The sequence below is a fragment of the Phragmites australis genome, chromosome 13, assembly GCF_958298935.1.
Source record: "Phragmites australis chromosome 13, lpPhrAust1.1, whole genome shotgun sequence".
Taxonomy (NCBI): domain Eukaryota; kingdom Viridiplantae; phylum Streptophyta; class Magnoliopsida; order Poales; family Poaceae; genus Phragmites; species Phragmites australis.
Window position 1 is genome coordinate 28,590,036 of NC_084933.1, and position 14,635 is coordinate 28,604,670.

Below are 14,635 nucleotides of genomic sequence, written 5' to 3' on the forward strand. Positions count from 1 at the left end.
ATTTACCAAGTTTTTTTTTTTACTCTTCACCACTGAATACAGCTGTAGTATCTGAACATGAACGCGCGCGCACTTACCCCTCACACACGCACCCACTCCACACACACCTAACGCACGCACATGCTAGCCCTACAACTACACACAGCTTGAAGAAAGCGTTCATCCAAAGATCACCAGGACCTATCAAGAATCCCGTAGACGACGAGCACGTCGTAATCCTTTCTGTAGCACCACGCTGAAGAAGCTGGAGAAATCTGAAATAAATCAGAACTCCCGTGCGACAGCCGGACTTGAAGCCTGGCTGGGTTCGGCACAACGCCGGCGCCTTACCATCGTGCTGAAGGCACGTTCACAGTAATTTACCAAGTTGTACAGCCGAACGAGTCAGACCTCACCTAGCAACGATATATCTGAACGGTATAAAACACGACTTTTATGTGTCATATCTTCTCTCTACTCACTTTTATCTAATAAAAATCTTTTAAATTTAAATAATTTATCTATTTTTATTATCATTATATTTCTTTAGCCTCTTCTTCCCTTACCGACTATAGATATGATACTCCTTTTATTAATAAAAATAAAAAATAATTAAAAAAATTAGTGAATAATCTCTTCGTTATTTTTAATTGTATCCGAGATCAAACTAAGTATTACTCTCAACGTATTTATTTAACAACACTTTATGACATATTAACATCTCTATACTTAGTTTAAAGGCACGGGCAGTTAGCTAGTTGAAAATAATGCACAGCGCATTTTTAATTTTAGAGAGATTCAAACCAAAAACCAACTCTGGCTCCCAGCAAAAAGAAAAGGAAAAGGAAAAGACAAGAAAAGAAACTGACTCTTCGCCTCATGCATGAGCCGCTGGGCCGAGGCCCACCGAGAGCGGGCCAGGCGGCCCAAAGGACGGCATGCTTGCAGGCGGCGCGGCAGCGGAAGAAGAAGCGGCCCCGGGGAACGCGGCCACGGCCGGCTGGGTCAGCGGGTTGGGCGGCGTGGTGGCGGCGTTCCCGGTAGCCGGGAGGAGCGGGTCGCCGAACACGGGCTCGTCAGGCTGCTGGCAGTCGGGCCACCGGCACGCGGGCTGGGCACTCCGGGCGCCCCACGTGCGGCGGGCCAGCCCGAAGCCGAGGACGAGGCCCGCGACGAGGAGCGCCGAGACGAGGCACAGGAAGATCTTGGTGGCCTTGCCCACGTAACAGCACATTGGAATGGAAGCTGGTTGCTCACTTGCTCTTCTCCTTCCTTGCTCCTCCGTTCTGATCTCTTCTTCTTGCTCTGCGACTCACTCTCTCTAGCTACCACTCTCTGACAAGCTCATGCAGAAGAGCACACACGGGGAGAGAAAGAGAGAGAGAGAGAGGTGTGGAGGTGATGGTGGGATGGATCCAGAGGAAGGGGCACTTGGCCACCTCGCTGTTTTTGGTGTTGGTGCTTGTTGTCGGATTAGTACTCGTGCATGGCTTCCCGTGAAGGAGAGAGATTTGTTAGTTGCTGTTACCAACGACCCATACAAAACAATATAGGATTGTATCATTATACTACGGGTGAGTAAACGATGAACAATCTTATTTTACTCAGTGTAGTTCAGTTTTCAGTTGCAGTGCTATGTGCTCTGTTGTTTTTGTGCAGTAGAAAGGTCAGAATACATCAAGATAAGTCATTTTCTGCGGTGTGTTCTGCACACATAATCTGCTGCATTCACCTGGCAAATTCAAGTATGTACCAGTTGCCATCAGTAGAAAGCAAGCAGAAATTCAGTCGACGAAAATAATTCTACCCATCTGTTGTAGCTTGTCAGTGATGGAACTTACTCTGCCGACACAGCTGGTGAAGGACAAGATGAAAAGAAAGTACGAAAGTTCAGGACAGATGTGAGATAATGGAGGTTATGGTGACAGCATTGTTCACCACAGTCCATGTAGTTTCTCCCAACAATGCTTTGCATCGTCCTCTTTTCCCCTTTCAGCTTTTCTTCTGTGTTTCTGATAAGAAGATAGAGAAATGAGCACGACGCTGAAGCCAACCTGTGACATCTCAATATTTGGTCACGAGTTGCACTGGGCCACAAACAGCTTGCAGTTTTGTGCATTATCCTAGGTGGTTAGGTGTGCTGCTTCAGGTCCATTTCTGTTGAAAACTCTTTTGATTCAGGTGCATAATTGCTTTGGTTACACTGACAGTCTGACACTGCTAATATGATACTCCCACCTACAAGCTAACCGCCCTGCCTACCAACATAATCTGGAATTTTACATGATGCCTGTCCCTGGGGATTTGCACAACTACAGTGCTGCAGACATCATAAAACTTTGATAGCTCATCGTCAGAGTACACTTTGGAACTAATATATCATTATCAACCATTGCATTGTGAGGTTGTGAAACCTGGAAAAAAAATAAGAAAAGTTTAGAGCATCCTGCATGGCGCACATCACGGTAACAGGCAAAGTGTGCTTGAAGCGAACTTTATTTTTCATCTCCAGAACACATGCAACATTCAGAGTCACACTACAGTCACAACTGCAGGACCGGACAAACAGGCAAGACTACTGCCAGTTGAAAGCGACACCCATCAGAGTCACGCGAGCGATATTGTACAGTCTGGAACATTCAGACGCATTTCAGAAGACCTGACCAAACAGTATTCACGGTCACAGAGCAGTTTCTGAAGACAAGACTGCGACGCCTATTCTAGACTATCTGAGTTTCCAAGGGAAGTGGATCAGCAGAAGCTTCCACCAGCTTCTTGAGCTCATCCGGATTCGCCCCAACGATCTTCCTCACCACCACCTTGTTTTTTATGAGAAAAAATGTTGGCATGGCCTTCACTCCATACTTGGATGAAACACTCTGCATGTATTTACAGCGCGTCAGTATGTCATGGTAGCAACACGTATTCAGGCCATCTTCAGAGCATTATACTACTACCTCCGTTTTTATTTACTTGTCACCAATTTTTTTACTGTAGCAATTTTGATCTTACGATTTTTTCCCAAAAAATTTATAAATAATTAAAACTTTCGTATCATTAGATTCATTATGAAATATACTTTATTAATATTAGATACTTTTAAGTATTCGTAAATTTTTCGTAGAAAAAAATAAGGTCAAAGTTGCTACAGTAAAAAAAGTTAGTGACAAGTAAATGAAGACCGAGGTAGTTCGTTGATAGACATGTTCGAAGAAGAGTACTTTTCTGACAAATGTTTATATCCTAATTTTCAGTAAGAAAGCTAAGAAACATATTAGTAAATACAAATTCCTCAAGATACAAAGAGATTCTAAAGATAATTTATACCAAAGCATCAATCTAGACTTTCCTTCCACCCCTTCTCTCTCTCTATATATATTTTTTTGGGAAGCAATGTGATCATGCGAGGTCCTTTTGCTAGAACATAAAAAGCCAAGATAGAAGATCAGCAAGATTGAAGAATGATTACCTGGACATCATCCACATCCACATGGAGGAACAATACCTCAGGGTGGGTCTGAGCTAGCTCCTCAAACTTGTAGTTCATGGACAGGGATGTCACACACCATGATGCCCCAAAATGAGCAACAACCTGCACGACATGGAGGGACAATATGAACAAGGTTTAAGTTTTTGTGCGGATAAAAATTTGGGTGCAGAATCACTGCTCCCTGGCGAAGACCCATGAGGCTAATCTTTTTCCCAATTCTACTCATTTCGCTGATTATAACAAAAAGAAAAGATGTAAAGGATACACAAACAGCAAGGAGCAAGGAGCAACGACGTTATGATATACATCTAGTCATTTATCATTTTAGCATAATCATAAACAGAAATAAAGAATGGACCAAACCAGAAATCATTGAGAGCCCACAACATCAGAGGGCATCATTAGAACTTTGAAAATTGAACAGAATCACAACAAGAAAGGAACCAGTCCAAAGGAAGGAGGTGGGGAAGAAAGGGGAAAGGAAGGGGAACTCACAGGGCGGGCTTCATTGCTTGCTTGGTTGGTGAACAGCCCCCATGCCTCCTCGCTCTGAACCTTCACAACTTTGGAATTGCCAACCCCCCGCTGCTGCTGGATCTCCATATGGCCTGGGAATACAACCCTCTTCCCCTTCTCTGCTTGTGTTCGTCTCCTCCTCCTTGACACCTTCCTCAACGAGAAAAGGATTTTACAGATTGTCTACAGGAAAGAAAAGTGTGGCAATCCACTCCACTCAGATAAGCATGGGAACATATTCTACAGCTGGTGGGCCCTGCCTTATTTTGGCTAGTCTGATTTTTCTGGGGTCGGGAGGATCCAATGCAGAATTTGAAAAGTTATGAGTCTATATGAACCACACAGAAGATATTCCCAGTAGTAATAAAAAACATAGCATAGAAATGGAGGCATATTAATACAGTGCTTATAAGGTAAAACTTGTAAAGTAAAAGTATTAATACAATGCTTATCAGGAGAGAAGTCGCAACATAAGCCTGTAACATGGGCTAGTCAATTAGCATGATAATAAATTTCGTCCATCAATTCTACACCATAGGATGTCGTTGGCAGTGCTAATTCTCCTGTGGTGTTGGTATTGTTAGCTTCTTGTAATTGACCATAAGATAATTGTTATGACACTGATTTGATTGAATATCCAATGCTAAAGCTTTACTTGGCCTACTTCATGTGCTATTATACAACAATTGAGTAGAGGCAGAAGATCCACATGGACGGAGGAGGAAAAAAGGCAGCTTGCTTACCTAAGATGGCACACAGCATCACACCAAGGAGAGCACAAAGCATTAACTAAAAAACACGGGCCTCACGAGATTAGGATTACTTTGGTGCCACTTCATGGAACCCTGCATGGTTAGTAATGGAAAAGTGCCATTTTCTGGAGTACCTTGTACCTCAGAACTAAAGACTGGGAAAATAAGTTTTCAAGTGTCATTTTTTTTAGAACACATGTGAGGCTATGCAGCATGTAAATCAAGTATGTAGTTTCTTACAAGCACTACAAAATAGGCTATGGCAAGAAAAATACTATCCGCAACCAGTAGCATTAACTTATCAAAATCTAACTTAATTTAGCTCGTATAGTTTGAAGTTGCATAAGACAGGACTTCAGGGAAAATTTAATCTGGACTCTGGGAGTATTACTAAGTTCCATCCTATCGTATCAGGATGACTTGCCTTTTTAGTGCTTTCAACTTTGAGAAATGACCTTCTTGAACGGGGAATTAAAAAAGATAGGCACCTAGAAGTTATTTTCTTAATTGTTGCAGAGACACAGATCCAGAATCATCCATACATTTTTAAGCATGGATCCAATTGATCTATTGAATCCGTGCTGGTGCTGCATCCTTAGGACAGACAGACTGCTTGGGTGCTAAGATCCAAAGTCGGGGGGAAACGGCCCCCATCCTGAGCTTAATGCAATGCTTCCGTATGATATAAGGAATAATTGAGCTGACAATCTTGGCTTAGCCCAATCCCAATCACTAAGTGCATAATTCCAGATAGTGGTGGACCACAAACAAACATGTAATGTCGAAATCAATCGTACAAGAGAACTAACCATCCAAGATGGAAATGGAACAGCCCCTAGCCGTAACTACACGGCAGCTTACATTGTAAACAAAACATCACTGTTGTCCGAAAGGTCTAATCATGCTTACAACTGAAGTTTACCTTCTTGTCTCATATGAAGCGCGTAATGTAGCATATTTTTACCCAAGGTTCGTGCCATCTTGACCCTGGACATGGCAATCGACAGTGATTTAGGAAAGGAAAGAAAGAGAGAGAAAAAGGAAATTTAGGAGCAGAAACTACCGTAAAACCCTAGCATTCTAGCTGTACACATACATTCACCAATTACCGCACGAGAGGAAAAGGAGATGCTCATCTTTGCCTCCTGTTGGTTTCTTCGGGATGGGATTCCTTCCATAAGGGGGGCGCGCTCGAGGTCACATGGCGCAGCGCCATCGGAGCCTCCGATCGCCGCCGAGAAAGAAACAAGCCGCCGCGGATTCTGACGAACTCCCTCGCTTGCAATGCCGCGGTTCGCGTCGGCGTTGCGCGGCCTACCCCTGGGCCGTAGCCGTGCGTGTGCCTCGGCCCATGACACGGATGGGCCGTACGGGTCGGCGCGCATGACACAGCCTCGTCCTGCTATGCTGGCCATTGTGGGCTTATGGCATCCTGCGTTATTTATTTTCTTTTCTTTTCAAAAATCCATCCTGCATACAGCCCAGGGGATTTGTGAATAATTTAAATAGTTTTCAAGTAAAATGGGAGACTAAGATTCCAGAGGAAATCGGAGTTACTTACACACCAAAAAGCTTGATTTTGGCTTTCAGTGAGAAGGATTATACAACTTCCCTTGCTTCTTCTTGTAGACCCAAAACAATTCAGAACAATCCGTACATAAAAGGGACGAGCAAGTGGAATACTCTATCCAGAATGTTTTACACAAGAATGAAAAGAGTTCAGGGATCACACATCACACATGAATTTATCTGAAAAACAGTCGTTCGTTGACTCGTAGTGTAGTAAAGGAGAAAACATGCTCTCAATTGTTCATCACCCTTAGTTCAGTTTCATAAGCTGGAAACTGTTTCGGAAAAGGATCAGCCGGAAACTGACTATTAGCTCCTCAAAATTATTTCTCCAGAATAATATATGGCTTCTTCCCAGGCAATACTTTAGTTTTCGTTGTGTTGTCTTTATGAAAAAAGAACAGCAGCTCCTGACTCAGCTAAGTACAAAGTAAACGAACAGAAATGCAGAGATACGGACATGTCCAATACTCGAAGGTTGCACAACTGGGTGCAAGATTTCTCAGTGGCATATAATATCGTTGCTGTTGTTACAAGACAGCAGCTGAGTTCTGCCTGGCAGAAAAAATATACAAGTTTCAACTCGCTGTTGCAGAGAACACAGAGGCAATTAATACTAGTCAAATCTGCTACAACAGAAGGAAATCATCACAAGATGTCAGCACTCGTACGCATGCTGTTCTCAGCACCTCGCCGACGTCCTACTGTACATGCTACAAGAAGCCAGCTGCCCAGATGTGGCAAAAGCCAACTCATTGTATAGCTACAACTACTTCACCCATAACTCAGCCTGGAATCCAAGGGTCGGGATTGTGTGTGACGTCTCGGTATTCCGATCTCGCAAGCATTCACCCTTGAAGCAAACCTCAACGAACATATCGTCTCCCCAACGGATGACCCCTCCGGTGAAATATTGACAAACATGAGAGTTTTTGAATCTCCTCCAAGGCATGGCTGCAAGGCAAAGTTAAAGCTAAGGACTTCTTTGACATGCACTCTTGAACATACAAATTTAAATGGGCATCCCCTTCTACAGAACTAACCTGCAACAGGTACGTAAGTTTAGAATTTCTGAAGGGAACATGGTCATCTCCTTTTGCGATCGCAAATATTACGTCACTTAGAGCTGATAGACTTTTATTTATTGCCTAAAACATAAAAATAATGTGATTGGTAATACATGCCGTTATCAAATACTGAGAATATTGTAAATCTGTATAAGCAAAAACTCACTTGAGTTTCCTTCAAGCGATCACCTGTGGAACCACTTTTAGCAAGACGCTCACTCCCAGCTAAATCAATCAAGTTAAGGACCCCTTGGACTTGTTGGCATGTGTTCTGCAAGATCAAAAGAAACATGTATTCTCAACCATTTATGTTTGTTTAGTAGGAAAATATTTATCTGGAAAAGAATTGAGACTCTTCTAACAGACAATAAAGCATAAGGTCGGATGCTATATATTTTGGTTTGTCTTGACAATAATGTAAGAAATTTAGTTAGTCTCAATACACTCCATATAAGAGACTTTGGCATACCTCGTTTGATCCAGATATCTTCAGCGTGAACACAAAATGGCTCCGAGATGATTGTTCATTCATCTGGGTCCTACCGACAGATCTGTTTAAATGCAGTACACAACATTACATCCAATAGAGATATGTAATCACAAAAAGACATATGGTAAATCCGAATGATATGTAAGACTCCATTATCTACATACTAAGTTGTGAATGTTCAACAAGGAATACGGATCATGTACTTCGTTGCAAACAATAAATATTACACTGACTTACCTGCTCTTGGATGCTTTCTCAAGAAGAGAAGTCACATCAGCGATATCGAAAACATCAATAACTGTGAGGTCAGACACAGTTGTATTTCCATGCGGGTCATGCTTTATAGAGTACTGTTTACTAGTGGTCATCTCAAAACTATTCGAGCGATCCGGTGCTAACAGATCACGAATTGTCTCATTATATATTTCCAGCATCGATGCCTGCACCAGAATAACATATTATACATTAAATGTATTAATATCAACACAAACTAATATAACACTTTAGAGGCTAAATAGCTATGCAATACTGACCTGCATAGAATACTTCCATCCTTGAGATTCTAGAGATCGACTTGTCTTAAAAATTTGCTCCAAAGACCGAGGTATGATGCCCTTTTTATCAACGCCTGGTTTGCCCATCATCGTGTATGTTTTACCGGATCCAGTTTGACCATATGCAAATATGCATACCTGTATCACAGAGATATATTAAGCATGATAATTGCTTCATAAATGAACAAATATTAGCAGATATGCTGAGATGTCTAAAGAAAGGCTTGATGAGCAATATGAGCTAAAAAAAATACAAGATGACGGTGACGTGTGTGTGACGAATAAGGCCTATCACATGTGAAGATGTGCGAAATAATATTACTATGGAATGTTTTTTAAGGATATGTTGAGATGAATAGATGAAAAAATCATAGTCAGCAGCAGACCAATAGACAAGATGAAAGATCGTACTGAACATATTAACTATTATTTTTGTTGCAACGCAAAATTATTACCCTGTACCCATCAAGTGCGCTTTGGACTAGTTGTGATATTTCCACAAATACATCTTCTTGTGAAGCATCATGGTCAAAGACCTTGTCATACGAAAAGGAAAGCTGCTGACCTACATAAGAATAAACAATAAAACAATATCCAATTAGTGTCATCATCTAAAGTTCATTGGAAAACCCAAGAAATAACAGTGTTGAACACATAGTTCACCTTGGTTAATCAAATCAATACCACGCCCAGCAGATTCTACTGATGTTGGATATGAGATAAAGGCTTCTTCAGAACCATTTGAATTACCATCAAACAAAAGTGGTCGAACCCGACAGAAAACTCTAATGTTCCCTTTCAATTCCTGAAAATATGAGGTCAATCAAAAACCAGAATATAAGGCATATACAATAATCTTTATTCTTTTATTCAATGACTTTTTAAAAATGAATAATAACTTGTATAAAGGGATAGCATGTCCTTTAGTATTACCAATATAGTATTGTGTAATTTTTTCCGCAACTTGTCACCTTCAATAATTTGGGATTCAGCATGTGCCAAACGGTCCTCGAGATATTTTATTTTCTCTTTCTGCTCTTCATATCCTGTCATCGCCTCAATTGCGGTCACATCAGCAAGCTGCATAAGTGAATAATAGAATCAAACAACAAAGAATGAAGCAATGTGTATGTTTCATAAATTTGATGTAAATGACACTAGTAGCATATGAAACTACTTGTAACCTTCAGCTTCTCAGTTGCAACTGCAAGTTGCTTCTGAAAATTCTGAATTTGTTCTTGTTGTGTGTTGCATGTTTCCTGATAACAAGAATAATTGTAAGACCAATAGTTATTCAAACGAGACATAAGGATGAATATGAAACTACAAACCTCAAGTGCTGATACTTTTACGCTCATGCTCTCACATGCCATTGAAGATTTTCCATATCGTTCCTTGTAATTAGCAAGTTCAATGTTCAAGTTGTTCAGTTGCACAACAGAATGATCACGATCATCTCTAACTTGATTCAACTCAGCTCTAAGGCACTCAACTTCTTTTCTAAGTTCTTCTTTCACCCTAATTGCATCTTGCTGAGAAACCTGAAAATATTAGTGGGGAAATCATAAATTTTAAACAAATAAATATATGTAATACATTGTGAAATATAGATATACATAAAGATTAAAGCACAAAAATATATCATTCAAATTCAATGAATATACTATGATTTTCCTTATGAAAACACACAAAATTCGTAAATGGTTTGTCAAAAGTATTCTGTTAAATACTCACTCTGGAAGATTCAAGCTGATTGTTCATTGAGCTATTACATTCTCTCAGAACAGCCATAGTTTCCATCATGGCGCTCTTCTCCTTCTGCAGTTTTGAGATAGCCTCGCCACTCTTTGAGGCATCAGCCTGAAGGTTACTGTTGTATTGCTGTAAGCTGGCGTTGTATTCTTGAAGCCTTTTGTTCGTGTCTTGGACCATTTTTAGCTGGTTTATCGGTTCACAACATATGTATATGTTAAGAAAGGGTCTCTAAGATACAAAACCACAACATTATACTAATCATTCCCTAAAAAACATTTTGTTAACCGTTACCTGCTCACTAAACCGCATTGCGTCATGAGTGACCCTTTCTAGGTCCACAGTCAGTAATTCCCGCGAAGTCTCGGCTGATTCCCGTTCCTTCTTCTCTTTCTCGTAATACTCCACAGCAATCTGGCATTTATAAAGTTGAGCAAATTAAATTTTACTTGAAGTATATTGCAAAACAATGGCACAAGATTATTCCTCACCGTTTTCTCGGACATCTCTTTGTTGAAGCTCTCCTCTAGAGAATCGCAACGTCTTGTCAAGTCCAAGTTAGCAGCTTTCAACTCTTCAATAGCATTGCTAAGCTTGGCCTCTGCATGTGAATGCATTAAACACCGTGACGCTGAGAGAAACTCAAGATGATCAACAACAATTCAGAATGCTAAATAGTGTTTATGTGCTCAAAAGGGTTAGATTTCCACCACACGAGATTAACCAAATGCAAAAGGACAAAAAGAGAGTTATGGTTCATTACCCAACTCGGTATGACGGGTATTCTCCGCATCCATAGCACCCCGGAGCTTCTCCTGCTCGGCCAAATAGCCATCCTCCAGCTCCATGTACCACCGGACGCACGCCCTCAGCTTCTTGATGTACTCACTCATCTGATCAACTCTCCCCTGCAGAAATCCAACCAATTCAAGAAGGTTCCAAACCTGCAACAAAAAACACACCAATAAACCCAACCTTGAAATCGTTCTTGCTCTTGCCCTTCATCTTCTCGGCAAGGAGCCGCTCCGCATCCTCCCTCCCACTGAACTCGACCACAGGCGCCGCCTCCGCCCCGCTGCCGCCGCCATCTGCCTGAGCCGACGGCGCCCCTCCGTTCGCCGCGCCGTTGTTGATAGCTGACAGCACGTTCCTTGGCGATGCCACCTTGAACCCCATCCCCCGCCGCGGAGTCCCCAAGTTCTCCTTCTTCTGCAGCAATAACACCACCACGACATTTCATCCCAAGAACTCAGAACGCAAGAAAGCGAGAAATTTCGAGGAGAACATCAAAAAAGACAAGGAAAATTACCACGTAGGGGCCGCGAGGCGGTAGCGACGAGGCCATGGACGGGATTACTAATGGGATTAAGGGTTATAGCTAGGTTTTTCTTGTCGTCGGTGGGGGAAGGGGAGCTTTCTTGGGGCGGGGTGGAGTGAACTCGAAGGCAAAGAATCTCGTGCCTTTGAAGCGCCGATGAACTCGCACTTTGGATCGGAAAAACTCCGAAAAACCTCAAGAGAATCGCGGAGTCGAGGTGCTCGCAGGAATTTGGAAGCGCCGAGCTGGCAAAAAAAGCCTCGATTTTTGATTTTCCGTTCGCCCGGATCCGAGCGAGAAGCGTGGAGGGGAGGAGCCGAGGCGGCGGCGTAGCTTTTCGAAATATTTTGAACTGAAACGACAAGGGGTACCCTCCCCAACGTGTGAGGGTGGGTATATTTACGCGGCTGCCACTGTGGGTGGTGCGGGCCGGCGCGGCTGGTGGTGACGGCACGCCGGCTGCTCATGGCAGGCCGGCCTGGGCTGGTGCCACTCTCGTGATTTAGCTTATTCATCAGGGGTGGTTCCGGTACATTCGCTGAGGGGTCAACGTCCGTGTCCTGGCTTCGAGACGGGCCGAATCTGGGCCGGGTCGAAGGAGTTGCGACGTTGCTCTCCTGCTTTTGTCGTTTCAGGTTCGGCGCGACTAGGACGACGACGAGCTTCCGTCACTTCAGTGCAGGACGAGGACGACGACGCCATGGCCATTAGCGGTAATTGCCGTTTGTTAATCGCTGTTTTGTCTCGTCGTGTTAGGGTATTAACTCATCTTTTCAGATGATTATTTGCTGTTAGGGATTGATTAGGGACTATTCAGTAAAGCTTCTTGGAGAGAGTATTTCTAACTTAAAAACTCATAAAGTTAGAATTAGAGCTGAGGGTACATTAAAGACAGACTCGGCTCTCAGCTAGGGCTAAAGTGCGATAACCTATGGTTAGACTCTAAACCCATGTGTATATATAAACTCACGTCAGTCTAATATCTAACTTTTAGCCAAGTTCAAAGTCTTTCTCAGACCAAACACTATACTGTAATTCCTAAAACCTTGGAAGCTAGCAACTTAGTAGAGGTAGGCAGGTAGTGCCTAGCAGCCCACAGATGATTTGCTAATATTCTTCTATGTTCTTCTCCTAATTCCTAGCTCTGATATGTTGATTCTCATCTGAAAGAAGTTTCTTAAAGTTAAAGTTATTCAAAAATTATTTGAGGTCAACTATGTCATAATAAATATTGAATGGTTTGGTTATACTTGTATTGAGAAGAATGTCTTGGATAATATTAATCTAAATACTATCCTTAATGTGTTTGCATCAATAAATGCTTGAATGAGTTGTTTTTTTATGAGAGACAATGGATGTTTGTGGTATCATCTTTTGCGAAGTGATGCCAATAGAGTTGTTCGAGTTTGGTTTTTATTCAAGGTAATTATATTAGTTTCATTTTGTTGATCTTTTAGTATTTCTATCATATTATTGATATTGTTCATCAGTGATCGAGAACTAAGATTCTGTCGTTGGAAGTTGACTCTTATTATTTGATTTATGTTATCAATGTTCATTTTTTCCACAATTTGTGAATGGATTATTTAAAATGTACATTTTGCAAGTGAAAAGTATATATAGCCTTAAAGGCTCATGGTGTTGAGTTCACCCTAGGGCCTTCTAAACTGCAAGGCCAGCCTTGACTGGAGGTGTTTAAGGCTTTGTCAGGGCTCTAACTCCTAATTTCACATCAAATTTTGAATTTCTAAACTTAAATAAAATAGTTTAAATCTCTATTTTTATACTAAAATAAAAACAAAATGTATCACCTACACACCCTCTGTTTACCCACAACTACAGTTTCACGAATTCTTTAAAAAAACCCAAAAAATTTTAAAGTTAGAACTCTGCCAAATAGACTATAAGTAAGTCATCTTTATTTATATTATAAATTAAAAATACTTAAATTATTTAATATTAACTATAAATAATATATTTATAGTGAAATTGGGAACTAAGGGCTCCCAAACAAATCTTAAAAGTCTGTGAGGTTTGAAATTTATTTTTAACCGAGCTCCTTTACCTGGTCTTTTTTAAGACCTTTTACAGGAGGTACGAACGTGGGATTCGAATCTGCAACTTGCAATGCGTCTTGCTAGTGAGCACGCGCGGCGTGGGGTTTGAGATTTACTTCCCATCTGCAACTTGCAAGCCATTTATTTCGCGTACCTCGGTGAGCGGCCGGCCGTGTTGTTTGTGTTGCCGGTCCTGAAGTTACTGTACAATGCAACGTTTTCTCCAAAGCACCACGTCGCCAAACACATGCCGCACGATCTTCAGAGTTCAGAGACATCAGGAATGCCTTTTTCTTATTAAAGATCTGAACATGTACGTCTGAAAGCGTTTCTCCGTCGCATTAGAAGTAGTAAAATGCAGCATGTCGTGCTTTTAGTACTGTCGATGCATCGGTATTACCTATCTGCTGATTCAGAGTACATCGGTCTGGATGCTGGATGGACACATTAGATAATGCGACTTGTAATCATCCAGCTTAGAGTAGCTGAGTGCCCACTTGCCCTGCAGGTTGCAGGTGAAGCTAGTATTATCTCGCAATAGTTTGGTGCCAGCTTGAGCTCTCTAGGCCTTGACTCTTGCCAAATCAAAGCTTTTGTTGCATCAGTACCGACCGGGACCATAAACGTTTCTGATGAGTACATTCTCCGAGAAAGATTTCAGCTGGCTGACTGACTTGCCGGTTGCTGCAGAGAGCACGATCGAAAGTCGCGATGATGAGCACGCACCACCTCACCTACAGAGAAACGAGGGAGGGAAAGGGCGATGCCCGCGTTTGGTTGCCGACAGCGGCTTCGAAACCGCACCGCATCGCGTGCCTCGCCTCCCGACGAGCCCCCTGCCGACACGAGGCACGCGCGATTAGCCCGTGGGTCAGTCCATTACGGTGGATCAGACGGAGACTGTCGCGGGGGTCACTAACTCGCTACTGGCGACGGCGACCGGGCGCGTGTCGGATCTCCCAACTCCGAAGGCGCGGGCGCACCAAATGGCCGAAAGAACCGTGGGTTGGATGGAGCGAGCGGAGGCATGGGCAGCGGAGAGCGACCGCGCAGCAGCGAGAGAGGGGTCGCGTCGGCCGGACGACGGAGAA

The 14,635-nt window shown here is 42.5% G+C and overlaps 3 protein-coding genes across 4 annotated transcripts; all 3 read right to left on the reverse strand.

The window, feature by feature from the left end:
• Window positions 1-103: 103 nt before the first annotated feature.
• LOC133889227 (uncharacterized protein Os04g0629400-like) lies at window positions 104-1,577 on the reverse strand. Its single transcript, XM_062329719.1, has one exon. The coding sequence runs from the start codon at window positions 1,211-1,213 to the stop codon at window positions 857-859; it is 357 nt and encodes a 118-aa protein (XP_062185703.1). The 5' UTR covers window positions 1,214-1,577; the 3' UTR covers window positions 104-856.
• An 882-nt stretch (window positions 1,578-2,459) lies between these two features.
• LOC133889349 (thioredoxin-like protein CXXS1) lies at window positions 2,460-4,275 on the reverse strand. Its single transcript, XM_062329874.1, has 3 exons — window positions 3,965-4,275; window positions 3,449-3,571; window positions 2,460-2,858 (listed from the first exon to the last, which is right to left on the reverse strand). The coding sequence occupies exons 1-3, from the start codon at window positions 4,070-4,072 to the stop codon at window positions 2,700-2,702; spliced, it is 390 nt and encodes a 129-aa protein (XP_062185858.1). The 5' UTR covers window positions 4,073-4,275; the 3' UTR covers window positions 2,460-2,699.
• Window positions 4,276-6,774: 2,499 nt separating this feature from the next.
• LOC133888775 (kinesin-like protein KIN-14H) lies at window positions 6,775-11,861 on the reverse strand. 2 transcript variants are annotated; one of them, XM_062329137.1, is made up of 17 exons: window positions 11,479-11,861; window positions 11,145-11,378; window positions 10,933-11,077; window positions 10,661-10,770; window positions 10,464-10,583; window positions 10,152-10,355; window positions 9,749-9,958; window positions 9,602-9,676; window positions 9,351-9,497; window positions 9,081-9,222; window positions 8,873-8,982; window positions 8,397-8,555; window positions 8,101-8,303; window positions 7,843-7,924; window positions 7,540-7,644; window positions 7,350-7,454; window positions 6,775-7,260 (listed from the first exon to the last, which is right to left on the reverse strand). In XM_062329137.1, exons 1-17 carry the CDS (start codon window positions 11,512-11,514, stop codon window positions 7,081-7,083), a joined length of 2,367 nt encoding a protein of 788 aa, XP_062185121.1. In that variant the 5' UTR covers window positions 11,515-11,861; the 3' UTR covers window positions 6,775-7,080. The 2 variants fall into 2 exon arrangements, with proteins under 2 accessions (XP_062185121.1, XP_062185120.1); XM_062329136.1 differs by having other exon boundaries at window positions 9,602-9,958.
• Window positions 11,862-14,635: the final 2,774 nt, after the last annotated feature.